General features: G+C 41.6%; 2 protein-coding genes across 3 annotated transcripts in view; one reads left to right on the forward strand and one right to left on the reverse strand.

Annotated features, from left to right (window-relative positions):
• LOC140284795 (uncharacterized) overlaps nucleotides 1–11,784 on the reverse strand; it is a 141,762-nt gene extending 129,978 nt beyond the window's left edge. The window contains exon 1 of the mRNA XM_072378790.1: nucleotides 11,685–11,784. The gene's annotated coding sequence lies outside the window, so the exon portion shown is untranslated. The remainder of the gene's footprint in view (nucleotides 1–11,684) is intronic.
• Nucleotides 11,785–15,347: 3,563 nt separating this feature from the next.
• Nucleotides 15,348–19,241, forward strand: part of zcchc2 (zinc finger, CCHC domain containing 2) — a 35,817-nt gene continuing 31,923 nt past the window's right edge. The window contains exons 1-3 of one of the 2 annotated variants that reach the window (XM_072378786.1): nucleotides 15,348–16,321; nucleotides 18,533–18,650; nucleotides 18,921–18,991. In XM_072378786.1, coding sequence (XP_072234887.1) covers nucleotides 15,521–16,321; nucleotides 18,533–18,650; nucleotides 18,921–18,991 — 990 coding nt within the window. In that variant the 5' untranslated portion in view covers nucleotides 15,348–15,520. The remainder of the gene's footprint in view (nucleotides 16,322–18,532; nucleotides 18,651–18,920; nucleotides 18,992–19,241) is intronic. The other variant, XM_072378787.1, reaches the window with a different exon arrangement.

A 19,241-nucleotide genomic window follows, 5' to 3' on the forward strand; every position in this document is an offset into this window, starting at 1 on the left:
AAGATCATGCTGGATGGGAAAACAGAACAATAAATGTGGCAGAAAGGGCTGCAGCATAAAGACAAACTTTGGAAAAGGGCAGGATCAGTAAACTGAAGAGAGTACAGCCAGCAAAGCCATTCTTTTACAAAGTTTCTTCTTGGTTCCTGGCAACTTTGTTCTGTCTCTATACAACAGGCTGTTAGAAAACCACACTGCACTTAAATATGTGTTCTTGTGACAGAAACGTTTTTTCAACCAAAAACATTTAACAGTATCATGATCATCATAATCTGCAATGACTGATTAAGCTGGTGTGCACACTGTATCAACCAATACAAACTGTAGTGGTCAAAAACAGATATAGCTTCCAGTTAATTTAACTTTGAATTAATTCCAACACAACTCTGGGAAGTGTATAGAGTAGCTTCTGGAATGTGTGCATGTTTCATGATTTACTATAGACAATTTAGGCACTGAGTGAACTGTGAGTTTGAAATGGGGAACACGTGTAATTTACAAGATCCATGCGGATGCCCACACAGATTAGACATGAGGGAAAAGAGAGTGGAGTCGATCAGATTTTGCTTTAAAGTGAATGAATCTGTGTTGTAAAGACAAATTTAAATTGTGTACACTGCTGAGCTTCTTGGGGTTAATAACTAACACAGGCCAATCTAGCCAAGGAACATGTACTATTTCTTTCTGCCGTGAAAATCCAGAGGGACATCCTGCACCACTGCCAGTCACTTAAACCAGTGCCACTTACAACTATCAGTACAGTCTGCCAGAGGCTGTGGCAATCCTGGGGGGCCACCCCAGAAAGCTCACATTATTTTTATGTTTATGCATTTAGCAGACACTTTTATCCAAAGTGACTTACAAATTAAGCTATATATCAAAATATATATAAAAAAGCTAACAATAAACTACATAGAAGGAACCCAGGAGTCCGACTCTGTCGGTGACAGAGTAGAGATAGGGTGCAGGCATAGAAGGAAGTGCAGAAAGATAAAGTGCAGAGATAGAGGGGGTAGGGAAGTACAAGGTAAGTGCTGGGATAGGAGATGCTCTCTGAAGAGCTGGGTTTTCAGGAGCTTCTTGAAGATAGACAGGGACGCCCCTGTTCTGGTAGCGCTCGGTAGGTCATTCCACCATCGTGGGACGACACATGAACAGAGTTTGGATTGTCTTAGGCGTGGTGTAGGAGCTGCTAGACGACAATCCTGGGACCAACGGAGGGACCCAGTTGGGACAGAAGCCTTTGCAGGAGCATTCAAGTAGATGGAGCCGTTCCATTAAGCTCTTTGTAGCTAACATCAGGGACTTGAATGTGATGCGGGCGGCTAAGGGCAGCCAGAGGAGCTCAATGAACAGAGGGGTGACGTGTTCTTTTAGGCTGATCGAAGACCAGATGCGCCATCGCCTTCTGGACCATCTGCAGAGGTTTCACAGCAAAGAGGAGAGCGTTTCTGTAGTCAAGGCGGGAGATGACCATGGCCTGCACCAGGAGCTGGGTGGCATGTTGGGTTAGGTATGATCTGATCTTTCTGGGTGGCAACACCCATTCCGAAATCACGCCATTCCGACATCCCACCATTCCGATATCCCGCTATTTCGACATTCAAACTTCCCACCATTCCGACAAGGCTTTCCGTATAGGGAAATGTGCGTTACTCAACAGGTGAGTCCCTTCTTTCTGTTCATGCAATTTAAATGTTTAAGACATGTTTACAGATAAGCGTTATTAAAAACACAAAGTCTCGGCAACTGGAGGAGGAGAAGCAGACCGCAGTGGCTTTCAATCACACACTCCAATGCCACTTGTTTCAACTTCCGAAAATTTAATCCAGGAAAAAAGGCTTACAAATATGGACCGAAACGGCTCCATAATACGCACAAGAATCCAAAAGAAACGAAAGTTAACTAAAAGAAAGCAAATAAACAGCATGAAGTGGTCAACATTGGTTTTACGCATGCCTCTGTGCATCTGGCACATGCGTCTTCGGGCTCTCCCACGTTGGTTTGTGGATGAAAGCTATATGTTCAGCTGTAATGCCAATCTCTACATGACATTTACTCCCAGGTGTGACCAGTTAGGTCCTTAAGATATCAACAGGCTGTATAAAGCCTTGCGCAACGGCTGTGTGTTTGTGCCAAATGTGCAAAGCCCATCCGCGCTTCCCATAATTGGAGCGAGTGCTCATAAATCACGTGAATAACATGAATAAACGTTTTTACTGCATTTTGTTGTGTTTTATACGTTCTATGCTGTCATTTCTCTCCTCTCCTATTGGCAAGGCAAGGCAGAGTGCTCGCAACTGTGTCCTGTGCAGTAGCCGTGATATCTGTAATTGCAATTATTACTTTTGCATATGATGCCAGCGTGCAAAAGACGCATGGGCTCTGTGGAGAGCTCCGCTCCAGCTGGCTGCTGAGACAGGTCACTGACACTGTATTTCTGCTTAATCAGTTTCAGTCTTGCCAGAGTTACATTAATATCTGTATTTTTATATTTGACATTTCAGGGGATTTTGATAATAGATTATTAAAGTTTGTTTGCGAGGCTGATATGCCGGCGCGTGTATTTGCGCCGGCATATCATTAGTGCAAAATGTTTTGGGTAAAACATAGGCTATTAAAAGGAACTGTCGGAATGGCGGTACCCCCTCTACCCCAGAAAAGCTCCCTCTTTTTCATAGCCCAGTATTGGCAGGTATGAGTTAAGCGTTTAACATTTTTTTTATTGTTATTTGGATATGAAATGTTTCTGAACTGAGGGTGTTTTTGCTGATGTGTGTGTTCAATATAGCTATTGTTATATTGTTATATTTTTGACAAACCAGTGTGTGAAATATAGTGTGACAGTCTAGATGTAAGTAGCTATAACACAACAACAAGCTGTGGTTTATTTACTTGCTCTGTGATTTAAGGGCTGTTTAAAGGCTTTTTTTTCTCTTGGAGATAAAGGACTTCTTGTTTGTATCAATTAGCTCATCTTTACAGTTCACATATTTTTAGATGATTAAATAGGCAGAGTAAATTGCATTCAAATGCCACAAATGTTTGAGATGCAATTGACTGACTGGTTGATTGATCGATTGAGTGATTGAATTACATTTCCCCCAGGGATATAAGGGGAATATGAAGAGAAACAGGAAAATTGAGAGCTTCTTCCTCAAAAAAAAGACAACAGTTAGAGCCAGCCCAAGCTACTACCAGCAGCAGTGAGGCCCAGACAAGCCAGCAGTCCAGGTTCAGCAATATTAGTGATGAAGAGCAGTCAGCTCCCCCTTTGACTTTACCATGTAGGCTAGGGCTGCACGATTATGACCAAAATCATAATCACGATTATTCTGATCAATATTGAAATCACGATTATTAATCACAATCATTCTTTATGTCTGGAAAAACATGTATTTTTATTGCACCATTTATAAACAATGTGCCAACATTTTTTTGTGAAAAATTACATTTTAAATTAGAATAAATGATAAATAATGCAAAACAAAAACCCAATAATTTAAAATTTCAAAGTACTAACTGTATTGATGGGACACGTCTTTGTCCAAATAAAAACATGGCGTCTGTTATTCCTGCGTGTCTTTGGGAGGTAGATGGATCGGGTTCTGCCCGGTGCAGGCTGCTGTAATGGTTGTCTGGGTCGGCGCTGGACACAGACGGGGATTTTGTGAATTAACATTAGCTTTGGCCTTCATGCATTCCTCATATTTAGGTTTATGATGTTTTTTCAAGTGGTAGAACAGATTAGTGTACTACTCTGTTACACTCTTTGCAAATAAGTTGTTCTTGTTTAACGTCACTTGCCCTGAATCCGAAACAAGTCCAGACAGTGGATGTCGCCCCGTTTCGAGGCACAAGCTCCTCGCGATCCCCAGATGCTTCTGTATTCTTCTCGGCTTTCGACATGACTTGTTCTCATCAGTCTTACTCATTGACTGTCTAACTTGCTGTGCAATAGCTTACACTGTGCACTTGTTATTTAGCCTTATTAGTGCATAATACATAAATACACAAACACACATACGGATGTATGTATGTACCCCGGTTGTGTACATGGCATTAAACTTCGCTATGGCACGGCCAACCCACACTAGCTTTGTGTCCCATCTTGGCCACCCTAGTAAAAATGTCCTGAATACAGAGGCCATCGTGTTCACATTAAAATCTGAATTTCATGTTTCATGAAATTCATGTTCCTTAATTAACACTATTGATAATGTCCAGCCTGTTTTTAAATGCAACTCTTCAGGTATGTGTGGTCAGGTGCCTGTTGTGTCAGTTTTGAACACACAGCCTAAAGCGTTACTTTTGTATGTGCAGGGTTTTCTAAGCTGATAACCCAACAGTCTTTAGAAGCATTGTCTAGGCAACATGGAAAATGTTGGCAAAGTTTCCCAAAAACATTTAATTTCACATCTACCATGATGTTATGGTAGATCAAATAACTTAAACCTTAAACAAGTAGTTTTCAAGTGTAACAAAGTATCGAAGTAGTATAGTTGAACTGCGTCATGGTTTTGCTCAGTCCTCTGCCCAGCGTCAATCCCCGGGCGCTCACACCAAAAGCGTCTTGAGCGGCCAGCTGCCATTCATTTTCAATGTAAGCTGGCGTCGATGAGCGGCCGGCGTTGTGAGCTTCATGAGCTTCTTGAGCGTTGTGAGCTTCATGAGCTTCTTGAGCGTTGTGAGCTTAATGAGTTTCGTGAGCTTCGAAAGTTGAGAGAGGCTCAACTTTATGCAAATGAGCAGCAACGCGACACAGCCAATCTGGATTCCAAAGGTGGAAAAGGGTGGAAATGGAGGAGAAACTTATTATTGCAGGAACCGATGTATAGATGGATTCTTATATATGCCTGCTATTTGAAAGCCCCGCCCCTTCGGCTTCTTTGGCCGCTTCGGCAGCCAAGCCCGAGCTGTGAAACAGCGGAGGCCCTATTGTATCTTTTGGCGTTATTTTTCTTATTCTTTGCACTTTGATCACATTTTTGGGGGCTTTTGCATAAGCGAAAACTCCTGGTATGCCATTTTGTTTCACTGTAGTTGCGTTATAATTGCTCTGTAACGCCCCCTAGAAAATGAATAAATATCTGCGACGAGGGGCTTACTTTTGCGTAGCCGGACAAAATTCGCTACACGCCTTCATCATGCACAGGCGCACAAAAAAGCCTCTTGACATCATGGTGCTGTGTTCACAGGAAGTCGGACATTTTGAATTGAATGTGCAAATTAGTCCCGTTTTGCCTTTTTCCACACTGCGCATCTGATTAAACTTGTTCAAGAGATTTAATGCTACCGGCTTCAAACTTTGTCAGGTTACTCTTAAGTCATGGGGGATAACAAGTTCCACAAAACTCTTCCAAAGTCTTAAGGGTGTGGTCGTGGCAGACTCAGAACTTTTGCATACATTGTTTGATCTTCACCAAACTTCATAGGCTTGCCCGGCACTCTGCACTGACTGCATAAGTATGCACATACTGACACTCACCTACAGCACCACCTGCTGGTGGTTGGAAACGTGACTTTGTTTACACACCTCGCATATGATCAAACTCCTCCAACAGATTTCATGGTTACTATTTCAAACTTGGTCTGATTCCTCTTCAGCCATGTGGGATTAAAAGTTGTGATCACATTTTCCAAAGTCGAAATGGTGTGTCCGTGGCCAGGCGAAGATCGTGTGGTCGCGTTTGTGGGTTGAAAGCCATATCATCATCGCAAGGTCATGAAACTTGGCACACACGTCCACGCTGACGACCTCGTACGTATGTAAAGAATATCTGTGTGGCACGAGCTAAATGGCTCAGTGGCGCCCCCGATGAATTTTAAAAAACCCTTCTGAAGATGTCTTCATATACATGGGATTCTCACAGTCTGCTCCACACTTGACAGACAGCTGTTCTGGGCGATGCGCGTCAGCTGGCGTCCAACGCCTACCCCAACATGCACACGTGCTAGGGCCCGATCAACGCTGCTTGCAGCTTTAATTATAGTTTAATTTTGAAAGGAGGCGGAAGTTTATTTTGCTAATTATGTGTCGGATTTCCTGTGCTGGTGCAATCTGCTCTGTTGAGCTTGACGTGGTTCAACAACGACTCCATCAAGGATAGAAGTGCAACGGAATGAAAGCGACAGCCGCTGCTGAGACGTTACTCTCATTGACTAGAGTGGCAGCGATTAGCAACAGTGAGCGCGGTGCAGCCGTTTTGTCGCCAGTGGAAATCCTGGGTTACACTGCACCAGCTACCACAGAAGGATATCTGGTTACACACAGGAGTTCCCGGCGTGTCAGAATGTGATGTTAAAGGGGTTGTAAATAGATGCTAAGTGCTCTTGACCAAGGCTGCATATCAAAATATGTTGGAGTGTCTTTGACCAATCCTAGGATGACCAATCCTAGGATGACCAATCCTAATCTGAGCCCTGGTGGTTCCATTTTGTGTGAGTGAATAGGGGCCTGTAATGTAGCACATCATGTCCTCAATGACTGAAAGGCTCCAGTACAGTAATCTTGGCAAAGTGTAAAGAAATAATTAAAGTAATGTCATAAATTATCCTTTAAGCATGCTTAAGGGTAACAACTATAAGCTTGCATAGTCTGAAAGAACCACTATGTTTGACTGTCAAGAAGACTTTTGAGCTGTACTTCCTGTGGTTCCATTAACAATATGCATCCAAAACATACAGTTAAAAACCAGGATACAATAAAACTAAACAAAAAATAGGACCATTTTATAAATATTGTCATCAACTTACTGAAATCAGTAACATTGAGACCCCTGGGCCTGTTTGTCGGCCACAAGAAAATCATACCGGGGCGTGATGGCAGACATCTTTATTAAATTGAAATATTCTCCCGAGAGTGTTTTCAGTCCTCCGTCAATTCTTAGCTCAATCAGCTGGTCGTCTTGTTTTGATGGGAGCCGGTCTCGACCATCGTCATTCTTAAATGGATTGTATCCATCCTTTGCCGTTCCCCGGGTCCTTTGAAGATGGGAAATAGGGCTCAAACGCATCAGACAATGATGTCAGGTGGCTGTGCATCAGCTCGCCCAGTTCCGCCAGCTCTTCCGTAAAGCTGGACAAGTTGCTGAACATGTCAAAAACACCCCAGTTGACGCACCGTGCCCATGTAGCCAGTTTAGCTTTGAATCCAGCGATTTTGTCTGCCAGCCTGAATGTATCAGCCATCCGCCCCTGCATCGTCAGATTTAATTCATTCAAAGACATGAACATGTCGCACAGAAGTTTTGAGAGCCAGCTTTTGTCACTAAAGTGCTCTGCTAATGGTGACTGTCTGTCAGAGAGGAATTTCTGCAATTGCTCCTTTAACTGGAACACTGTGGTTAACGCTTTTCCTTTTGACAGCCACCTAACTTCTGTATGTAGAAGAAGGCGTTTGAAATCAGCATCCATGTCCTCGCACAACAATGCAAACTGCTGCAAATTCAGGGCATGGGCTTTGATGTGGTTAATGACCCTTATTGTGCTGTTCAGGACTGTGTGGAGTTCAGGGGACATCTCGCGGTGAATCATGCAGTGAGTTGCCTCTAGTGATGTGTCGTTCGCGAACGATTCGTTCGATATTAACTAATCTTTTATATGACTCTGGAGTAACGAGTAGTCTCAGTGAGTGATTCGTTCGTTTTCACGCAGTACCCTTCCTCCCCATATGACAGGTGGCTGCTGCATAAACTCAGTCAGCACGACAGGAAACAGAAATGAGTAATTAATTTCCATGCAGTACCCTCTCTCGCCACATGGCAGGCGGCAGCTGCACAAGCTCAGTCAGCAGGACAGGAAACAGTTTTGATTCGTTCACGAGTCAACTCCTCGGGTTACTGCTCCTCGCACAGGAAACAGTATTGATTCGTTCACAACTCAACTGCTGGCGGCTAAAAACACTGAGATCGGGATGTAGCCTAGCGACAGGATGTCAATAAATGATGTGGAAAGGAAGCTCAAAGAACAGCACAAAGACAAAGCAAGGCAAGTGTGATATTTGGAGAAGTTTCTCAATTGTCTGTGAATCTCTTTAGTAATAGCCTATAAAATGACGTGTTTTCTCCTGCGGGACGGGAGAAGACACAGAATCAATGCATTTCTATTATTGTGCGGGCATAAATTCTCAAAGTTTTGCGGCTGCGGGCGGGAGTGTAACACACACATTGCGGTGGTAATGGTCAGAAATTCAGCGGGAGCGGGGTGAAGAAAACAGTCCCGCACAGGACTCTACTGTGGACTGAGAAACGAAGGAGGAAATGAATGATGTCTGATTTGTGATGTTCATTCATTTGTCATGAAATCATAATTAATTAGTGGTCTTCGGTTCTTGTAGATATGTAAAGTGTTGTTGTGTATATAATGCCTGAAGTGTGTAAATATATAAATGATAATTTAATAATGTGAATAGATACTTTTGAAAATTATATCAACATATTGATTTTGTGTTATACTCTACCATAAAATAATATAATAATAATAATGATAATAATAATAATAAGACACAATAAATGCACTATGTAACATTTTAGGGAACTTATTGTTACTTTTTTCTCACTTAATTGTGTTACTAATTGTCAAAATCAATGTGAGTTTTACATTCACTTGTTCTCTACCAGCTGTCACCTGTAATTTGTCACGTGACAGCTACTGAGTCAGTGTCGGGCTTTAAACAACAATGGCAGGGAGGATACAGACACGAGTCACCTTATTGTGTATTTGCTTTCCCAGGTTTTCACATGGTTTGAATTGTTTGTGGCATTTTGTGTTTTGTACTTTGTCAGCTCAGCTGAAGCAAACTATGTTTCCTTCAGTGTTAAGTGTTTAGAACCGTGGCCATTTTGTGCAACGCCCACAGTAGGGCTACAGCGCCACCTGCTGGAAAAATGAACGAAATGATTCGTTCAAAGATTCGTTCAATTTACTGTTCGAGAGTAAATGATCCGATTCAGTCAAAAGAGTCGAAGTTCCCAACACTAGTTGCCTCGCATTCCGGCGCCACTTCTTTCAGTTTGGCGGTAAACCCCGACAACCGGCCCGTCTGTCTGCAGTGTATTCCTTCAATACTCTGAATATTTCTGCGCCGATGGTTGAGCTCGGAAGTGAAAGACAACGGAGTAAATCTTCATGCACCTCATCCTCATCGGACATACACCAACATTATTGCCTTATTTTCTACATCAGTGGATTCGTCCACTTGTATTGCGTACCACAGAGATGCTTTTATTCTGTCTAGCAATTGTCCCTCAATATCCCCGGCAATATCATAAATCTCCCCCCCTATCCCCCCCCCCCCCCCCCCCATATCCCCTCCTCAGAGACGTTCGTCTTCAATTTCTTAGTAAATCCAAAATGTGCAAGTAGATTTGCCTTCTTTTAGACATGATGAACTTATTATTTAGCACCAAAATTGAGCGGTTTTTTAAAAATGATTTATATTTAAAGATTAAGTAACGTTCGGTTTAAGACACAGCGCCCCCACGCTTCAATGGTGAGGACAAGAATTGCATGCAGGCCGACATCTTTATTAAATTGAAATAGCAATAATCACCCTCGTGCACAAATCATACATTAAAAACAGCCTAATTTTACACATGATCCATGGTTATGACAGTACAAAAAGAACAAAAAACAAAACGAAGAGGAAATGCATGGGAAAAACCAGCATTTTGCCAATATTTTAGAGACCCTCCCCAAAATTTCACAAATCAGGACCCCCCTGGCTCCCCCGTAGTTCGCACCCTGATCATCACTCTTTCTTTTACTCGAACAACCCATGAGGAAACGGCTCATGGAGGTTTGCTGAGGTCCACTCATCTCTGCATCGGCCCTTAATGCTGCACCGTAACCTAGGTTACGGCACCTGTGCATTGCTAATTAGTCCGACAGGTTCCAGTGTCAGGAACTTATGATCCACAAAGCCGTCACAGGGGCTCTCATAGACTCAGCATGATGGTTCATAATATAAAAAAACAAATTATGAGCCATTTCAGGCCGGTAGGAAGAGCTACCGGTCCACGGAACAGGGGTTGGGAACCACTGGTCTAAACAATCATTTTAATCGCTCTTGATAAATGTTTGTTCTTGTATGCAACTCAGCATGCATCATAACCCCCTAACCCAACCTGTATAACATGTTCAAATCAAATCATAACGTTCACATAGATCGTAAGGGTCAGTTAAACTGGATTTTGTTATGTCAATTTTCTGGAAATTTGACTGAATCTGAGTAAGAGCATAAACATTTTTTTGTGAACAGTGAAACACTAAAAATGCGGAACTATCTACAAAAGCATTCCTACCCTGTAACGCATACTTTTTGTAGTTCCTCCTCATATCCAGCTACAGAATATATCTGTACCATTATGCCTCAGTCTTGCTTTTTAAAACAAATTATTCTTTATCGGCAAGCATGTGGATAAGTGGGTACTGAACCTGAATTCCTCTGAAACCTCCCTCCACATTTGGCAAACTAAGAGTGCAGTACACCAACCACATCAGCTGCCTCCGTTGGCTACAGAATCACAGAGCATTCCTTGTACTCAGTTGCTGCTGGGATCGCTCTGTATATATGTCTGCAGAGAGTAAGTCTGGTACTACCACATACAAACACACATCCACACATTTCTCGCAGATGGTTAGGAGTATTTTTCTGTCACTGTATTGAATTATGAGACATCTGCCAGAATTTTAATTTGTAGATCATATTCAATACATTTCCTTACTTCTTTAACTATGTTATTATGTGTTGACACCTGTAATGTACTTTAATCTATTCATAATTGCCCAGAACATTTCTGTCCTGTGCTGGTTCCATATTATATTACTTGATCTATATTAAATTGTGAGGATTACAAACGTGTTCACATTTTCTCTGTCTGTATTACATACATGCTCTTGGCAGATCTCAGAGGAAAAGTAAAAGGGATAAATATATCTGTCATAAAGGAGCACATTGTTTTCGTAAAGGTGTACTTCAGATATCACAGAGTTCCCCTTTTTGTCAGAATGAGGAAATGTTGACATTTTAACCCAATATTTCTACAGTCTTTGACAGTTTTCCACAGTCTGATGATAATGTCTGATCATAACCAAAAGCTCTTGATAGGTAACTCTGACTACTCCTGAGGACAGGCAGTAAAGTGATGGAACATTATGTGATGAAATTACACCCAGGCTCATCCCATGGACATCTTGAAAACCATCCCACACACCTTCGTCATTTCCAGTTCATTCTGCAGTTGTACATGTAGTAATTAGAAGTTATTTCAGGAAACAGACTCATCTAACAGCGTAAGTTTGAAATGCCAAGAGACACAGAAAGAACTGGTGCTTCGCCATGAAGCCAAGGGCCTCTCTGACCCATAATCAGAGAGCCTGATGTATGTTGTTATACTGTATATTTAGCTTGTCTTCTCATTGTGCTGTAGGCTGATCACTTGTGGACAAACCAAACCCATATCATGGTAACTTCATGTTGGAAGTTTGAAGCAAACGCTAGTGAGGACATGTGCTAAGATGCTAAATATGCTCCAACAATTACTGCCAATATGAGCTGAGATCACTTAATTTTCTAAAAGCAAACTGAGATATTGTTGGCATGCTATTTGAATAGGCTAAGCCTTAATAAAAACCCAATATATATTAGTACATGTAGTATAGTACTATTGACAAGGCCTTACCTTTCTCTCTCAGCAGCTGGAAGTTGGTGATGAATCCCACTTTGCAGGCTGAAGGTGAAGAGTAAGGAGTCCTGACTCTGCAGTGGCAGTCCTGCCTCTGGTTGGCAGAGGGAGTGGTGGGAGTGTCAGGGCAGCCTTTGTAAATCATAGCCAGCTTCACCACAAAAAGTGACAACAGACCAATGTGGATCAGATGTGGACACACACACTCATGCACACACAATCACATCTGTGTGAAAATGAATTGGGTTAAATCTTTCATAACATTCAACATTTATTTTCATATGAAATATGAGGAGAAAAATACTCACTGTAATGAGTTTGTGAAGACGCTCAGGTACAGCAGTGAGCTAAGGGAAAGTAGCAGCCTGAGCCTCAGTCTGGTCGTGGTTTCTGATAACAAAACCATGTGTTGAAAATCTTGATCAGTAGATATATGATAAAGTGTGTTAGCGCTGTGGTTTAGCTACGAGCATGTTTTCACTGCAGCAGCTCATGGGTTTGATTAAATTACAGTTACAGAAACTTCCCCACAGGAGATGTAAAAGCATATGTTGGATCCCTGTAGAAGTGTTGATCTCCGAGGTAAAAGACTGACGACACAGGAGGAATAAAACATTCATTTGTCCAGCTGGTACCTACGTGTTTGTTTTTTATTTCTTTGGCTAAAAATGGTGGTTAAATCTTTGTTTAGCCATAATAAAATGCTAAAAATGTTGCCAGCTTGAACTTTAAAAGTTGCAACTCTGTCAACAGCTTCTAATCCAAGCTGAAACGCATCCTGCTAACCACCTTTCTAACCACATCATTTATGACTGGATAAAACAGATGGCAATAATAATCTCTGAGATTTAGTTTGAGACAGAAGAGAGTCAGTAAATGTAATAATCTACTGAATGGACATTGCGAAGAGTTCGTATTGTACCCTGAATAGGGAAAACATTCATTTTAACTATTTTGCATCTGTCTGAGGAGTCGCTGTAACTGTATGGAACATATTCAAATAAAGAGGTGACAAAGCTGCGCCAGACTTCTGCATGCTCATCCTGGGTTCCTATTATCATCAATTTCCACTTTCATTCTCTAGAGGGCAGTGTTGTGTAAAGTCACAGCTTTATGTATGGAAACAGCTGTGTGACAGATACCGCCTATTCAACATATTTATAGATTCAAAACCTATCTTAAATTTGTACAGACACACATTTTAGTCAAACGAATTGGTCATAAATAAAACAACATGACGTCAGTCAGTGGTATGCGAAGTGAAATATCATCCTCACCACAGACACCTTCAGCTGTTTCCTTTTTTCATCATTTATATAGTTATATATATTGTTCCACGATTCTAATGTTATGATTTTAGACGTTTAAGTTATCAGTATTTAGGTTTTTCTATAAATGCATCTTAAAACCCTATGAGGCTCTGTGGCCTGTTCTACATCCCATAATGCATCTGTCCATCAGCATGTCTGATCATCTCCACACAGACTGTTTACTGTTCAGGCTGTGTGTTCATCTGCTGCGGATAGAACAGGAGCTGGTGGTCCTCCTCCTGCAGCCCCGATGTGGTGTGTGAGCTGATAAGTGTTTTGGTCAATGGTTAAACGATCCAACCTTTTTTTTTTTACCTCTGCAGGATCTTTTGCTCAGAACTTACAGAGCTGATCTCTTTTTACTTTTTTAATTCAGCAGTTTTATAATTACAGAACTGAGATAATCAGATCAAGCTGATTTCCCTTTTCTCTGCTCCGTTGATGAGTGCAGGGAAAGCCCACATTCACTCACGACAGAAAATGGGAGTGGACATGAGGGTTGTGAAAGTGCGTACAGTTTCACACTGATTGAGATTTACAAACGAGAACCATGTAGTACAATATGTTAGCACATAAATTACATGAATAATTCATTCTTAATTGAAGCAGTATGGCTCTAAAAAGTCATTTGTCTGGATAAACCAAAGGATGATGATGATAAAACTTCTTACTGTCAATCCACCGATCACAAATGTTAAATGCAACTCACAATGCACACATGGTCATTTAGTTCTGTCAACATATCTTGTTTACATTGAATAAAACTTGTCAAGAAGTTTTGACCAAATTTATATGTTGCTTTCACAAAAATTCAAGTTTCAAACCTCCAAACCCCTTTGAGAATTTCTTTTTTTTTAATTATTGATTAATGCAATAATCTCACATGACTGTAGACTTCAGTGGTCGCTGAAGAAGTTATATTAATCAAAGCTTCCCCGGGAGCTCTGTAATTGTTGTAGTCTTGATGTAGTCCAGTCTGAACAGAAACTGTGAAATAGAGAAGTTTGTGCACATGTCCAGTCTGTTGTAGTTTCAGACTTAAAAGTTGTGTGACAACAGTGTTTTGGCTGTTATTACAGGGCAGATCTAACAAGCAGTCAACATCCAAGAATAATGTTCTATTGAATGACATCAGTATGTAGGATAAGAAATGCAACAACAAATTGTTCAGACTTCTGATTCACTGCCCTACAGGTCCCGGAAACAGGGATCTGTGGAATATGAACTTTCTGAATATCAAATGGGATTCATTATGGACTCACTACAACAAATATTAAGTCAACAACATGGTCATGGAAGTTCTCTTCAAAATAGTTAATTGAATTTACCCAACAAACCAATTTCTTAGGAGGTTCAGATACTATTTAGTGGAATTTAGTCTGTCCTTTAAAGCAAATAAGATATCAGAACTGAGAAAACTGGTAGGACCATCTTATTTGTGGAGAACATGAAGTTGACATGCTGCATTGAATTTTAGGTAATTGGGTTTGTTTCCTTGACATAATCTGATTATGTGACTTGCTTTGCAAGTGCATATGCAGGGACCCAGCACACCTTCAAAATTGTGTTTTAAGGTGTACACTGTAGAACTAACCTCTAAAATCATGTCTCAGTCTATTTCTGCTCAATGTAACCAAATGCTAAAGAAAACTGAAAAAGGACAAATATAATCCACTGATTCAGTAAAACTAACACATAGTTAAAATATTAGAATCTTTCACCCAGCCACTGTAAAACTGCTGTAAAAACAGACAAAATGGATCCACTCAGCCCTAAAGTCTAGTTTTCAATGTACAGGAATTTCAGAAGAAGCAGTGTAGCAGTTTCCGTAAAACTGCTCCAGAGTATGGATCCAGGTAACAGGTCCCTTTACTCTCCTCACCGTGAGGGCATCTCTATATCTTCCCTGCTTCATCAGGGTTCACAATTTGAACCTGGTAGTGGTCTGGGATTTTGCACTGTTAGGGACCTCTGCATTGGCTTCACACCTGACAATGGAGATTACATCCACTGTTAAGCATGAACCTCTTCCTTGGTGTCCAGAGATATTAATCTGTATCCCAATTTGGAACAATTAGAATTTGGAGTGTATTAAATTAACAGTGGTTAGGGCTAGTATTAGGTTTGTTGTTTTATCATTCTGATGTTAACTAATCAAAATCACAGCCGGGACGTGGCACTTCAAAGCATTGTATTGTTTTTTCTTCTTTTGGTTTTATGAGTATTTACATTCACTGCCTCCGCAGATTATAGCAAGTCCACTAACAGGCGCTTGATGGCAGCAACGTACTCACCAGCTATAAGCACTCTGTCGAAAAATATGAGTAGAAGAAGAAAGTCACTCGCGGAAAAAAAAACAGCTTCAGCACTGTCGCCGAGACAGAAGATTAGCTAACAGTAAAAACACCGTTAAAAGGTTGACAGTTCGCATCTATTTTTTTAGTATAACGAAACGGTGTTAATTGTCAATAATGTATATTGGTCTTGTGTTTGCACTCTGAAGCCTCTCTTGTAACGCTGATAATGCTGAATATGAAGCTACCGATGAAAACGGGCGAGGAAAGAGGCGATGACACGGCTGAGGACGATTCATTGGATCCGTCGGAGTCCCAACAAGGTCCCAGGGCGGCATCTGCCTCCTCGGTGTACGACAGGCTCCAGGAGTCCCCAAGATCTCATGTATTTGCGTCACAGCTGGACAAGGAAAGCGTTTTTGAGTGGTTCGGCCTGCATCTAAACCCTGCTAAGCGGATTGAGTTCATGTGCGGGCTGCTACATATGTGTCAACCCCTGGAGCTCCGTTTTTTTGCATCTTACTTGGAAGATCTTGCTAGAAAAGACTATCACGTTTTACGGGATTTTGAGTGTCGAGCAAACAACCTGAGCGACCTGGGAGTTTTAACAGACGTCTTTGACCCAGTGGTTAGGTCCAAACTCCTGGTATGCTTGTCCCTCCTCGGATCAGACAGCAGGGAATGCGCTGGAATACTATCTCGGATACTTAGCAGTGTAGATCTGGCCTTGTTCTATAGAAATTATGACTACTCCCTTCCTTCATTCAGGGACCCTCACCACCACTCATTGTATCCTCCGTGTCAGGAGGGAAATGTATACGGGCGGTCAGAGCAGATCTGCGAGCTCTCCGCCAGCGACACAGCGGCAGGGGCTCTGGAGCAGCTAGCTCTGCTTTTTACAATGGCCTCGCTACACCCAGCTTTCCACTTCCACCAACGGGAAGTTGTCCGAGGACAACTTGAGAAAATAGAGCAGGTCTTGGAGGAGGAAAGACGACATAGGCAGCTTAGAAAAAACGCCCAGGCAAAGGTAATGAGCAATAACCAGCATTAGTGCCTTGAAAAATGCTCTTATAGCTAATAACTACAACCTGCTTTCTTATGGTGGCAGACCTGCACAACAGGTTGGAAATCTGCGCAAAACCCATACGTATAGCTTTTTAATGTTTCAAAGTCTGTGTTAAACTGCATATTGACAAAGCATGTTAAAGACCAATTACAAAAAAACGTTTCCCAGCAATAGCTGTCATCCGCTTTAGCACACCTATTGCTCCGGCTAACTGAGTTAGCTAACACGTTAGCCACCAGCTAAAGCTGGCCAGGCGGTTTCAACCAGCTTCACCAACACGTTCAGGTGTTTGGGATACTTCGGAATCTTTTGCTTTGTTCACATTCCCAATATGCAACTTGATGCTATTGATTCATGCTACCAAATGCAGTCGAAGTCATCAATATGTTCCCTCGATGCTCACTTGTGCTCTAAGTGAAGCTTTACGCGGACGTAAAACCAAGAATTGTTGCGACAGCGTCTGATTAACGATTAGAATGTACAGCTGGTTTGTGTCCGATAAACCAGTAATTCACAGCACTAGAGTTTTCAGGTTCTAACTCTAATACAACAGTGCAGCAGCTGGTTATTTCCACCTGTAATCAAGACGTTTTGTTGATGGGGGACATCACCTGCCGTGTGTATGTGCTGTTCTAATGGCGCTTAACCAAGTCTGATTTTAAGTACAAGAGCAAGCTTTAGCTGCTTTTTTCCCGTTTCAGCACCTCATCTCTTGTTTAGTGGCTCGGTCTGAAGAAAAAACAAGTAGAAGTCATTGTGAAATGAAAGATGTTAAAGGAATGTTGTTACATAGTAGCTGTAGACATTGCCTTTGATTTTTAAATCTTCTCACCATGCAGTTAAGATGAGATAAGATGGACCCTCTTTGTCCCATCCAGGGAATCTCAAAAAACCTACAGCAGCAAAAGAGTAAAGAACAGCAAACAATACTGGAAAACGTGGAAATAAATAACTTGTAGAAAAAAAAACGAGGTTTTAGAAACTAACTACAACTGAAGCAAAAATACACACACAATACATATATGAATGGCTAGAAATGGAATTTAATACATAATCTGCAGATAGCGATCAGACGGACATGCACAATTGTTTGGGTAGTATTGAGGAAACCCCACATAAATCCATTATATTAAGAACACATTTATTTGTCACATAGAGCAGCGAGGATAATGACTGATTGCTGACAGGCAGGTATGTCTCATCCGATAGATGGAAATGGCACGGTTGGCTTCCTTTTTATGCAAGAAGGTTTAAAGGAATATCTGAACTGAATTTATTCACAGTGAAACAAATCTGTCAAAGTTCATTCCTGTTTAAGTTGTTCTGCTTTTAACTAAAGTGTCCAGATAAGTTGGTAAACCTGCTCTGTGTAACAAGATCCACAATCTGGCTTTTAAAGCTTGGGAACCAAAAGTCCAAATTTGGATACAGAACGGAACCTGGGTGGAGCTAATGTCAGACAGAAGAGTGGCAATCAGCCAGAGCGAGTGAGAGACAGCTGCCAATCAAGTAAACACGGTAGAAGTCCAGAACTGAGCACCTTATGGTGACTGGAGTCATCTTGCTTGACTTCAGCACCTATTTGCAGTTGAAGGTGACTGAATTGGTACCAAATTATTTGAACTATATGGTGATTTCTGTTGGAAACCCCAATTTTCTGTCCTTATCAGAGCGTCTTCAACCACTTCAACGTTCATGAGTTTGCTGGATTTGAATTCCATCTATCTCCAAACCGTCTAAAGAAAAAGGGGAATGGCTGGAAGTTTGGAGGTTTATGGTGTTTTTTGTGCTCATATAACTGCTTTATCCCTGTTGATGGTCAGATGGCCACATTTTGGTTTCTCATTAGGCATCCTCCAGTCTGTGTTTACTTGGATACAGTGGCTTGGCAGTCACTTTACGTATTTTCTGTTCTGAAAATATATCCTCTTGATATGTAGTTCGCTACTCAACGTTTTAAGTGAGTTTACATGTGGTGCTTGGTTAATCACACATTAATATGTTTACTTTGGGCTGTTTACTCTCAGTCAGCGAGTCTGACAGAAATAAATGGTACTATAGTTTATTGAAAGGTGATATTTATTTATTTTTTGCCTCTGGTATTTAAGAGTAGCCAAATGTGTATTAATGAATATGATACAGAAACTAATCTGATATGGTTGTGGTCTCCAGGAGCTGATAGGTCAGCAGGGGGGCTACGGGCCCTCAGCACCAGGATTGGGAGAGTACACATCCTCCCACCCTCCTTTGCAGAGCCGACGCTCCAGCCGCTGGACAACACAAAGAGAAGGTGAATGGAAACTGCTCTTTCTGCATTTAATACTAATGCTGTTCTGATTTGCAGAAGGTGCAGAAGTTAACTGAAGTAATCATGAAACCAAAGTTTCATCTTTTTTTGGGGGGTTACTGCTGAATAAACTCGAACCAGTGACCCACAGCCACCAAACTAAAGCATTTTTGTAACTATACCAATTGCATTGCTGTTGCAGATGCATTTTTGTTTCTAAAATTGTCGGAGAGACTGAGTAATAACAATGTAAATCGATCTTTATTTTTGCAGCAGTTCATATTGAGGAAATTGTGCTCAGGGGCATTTCTCGGACTGGAAATGACAAGGAATACAACTTTGAGGTAACTAACAGCACCTGACTGTTCACACATTCATCCATTTTCTATGTCCGCTTAATTCAACTCAGGCTCGCGGGGGGAGCCTATCCCAGCTGTCACTGGGTGAGAGGCAGGGTACACCCTGGACAGGTCACCAGTAGGTCACACATTCCCAGGGTTTTTCCTGGCTTAAAATGAGGTGGTGGTGGTACCTGATCGTGGGCTCACAGGTGCACATGTACCATGCCTTCAACTGGCTCATGCAAGTGGTTTA

The sequence above is a fragment of the Leuresthes tenuis genome, unplaced genomic scaffold (assembly GCF_036924035.1).
Source record: "Leuresthes tenuis unplaced genomic scaffold, fLeuTen1.0.hap1 SCAF_24, whole genome shotgun sequence".
Lineage (NCBI taxonomy): Eukaryota > Metazoa > Chordata > Actinopteri > Atheriniformes > Atherinopsidae > Leuresthes > Leuresthes tenuis.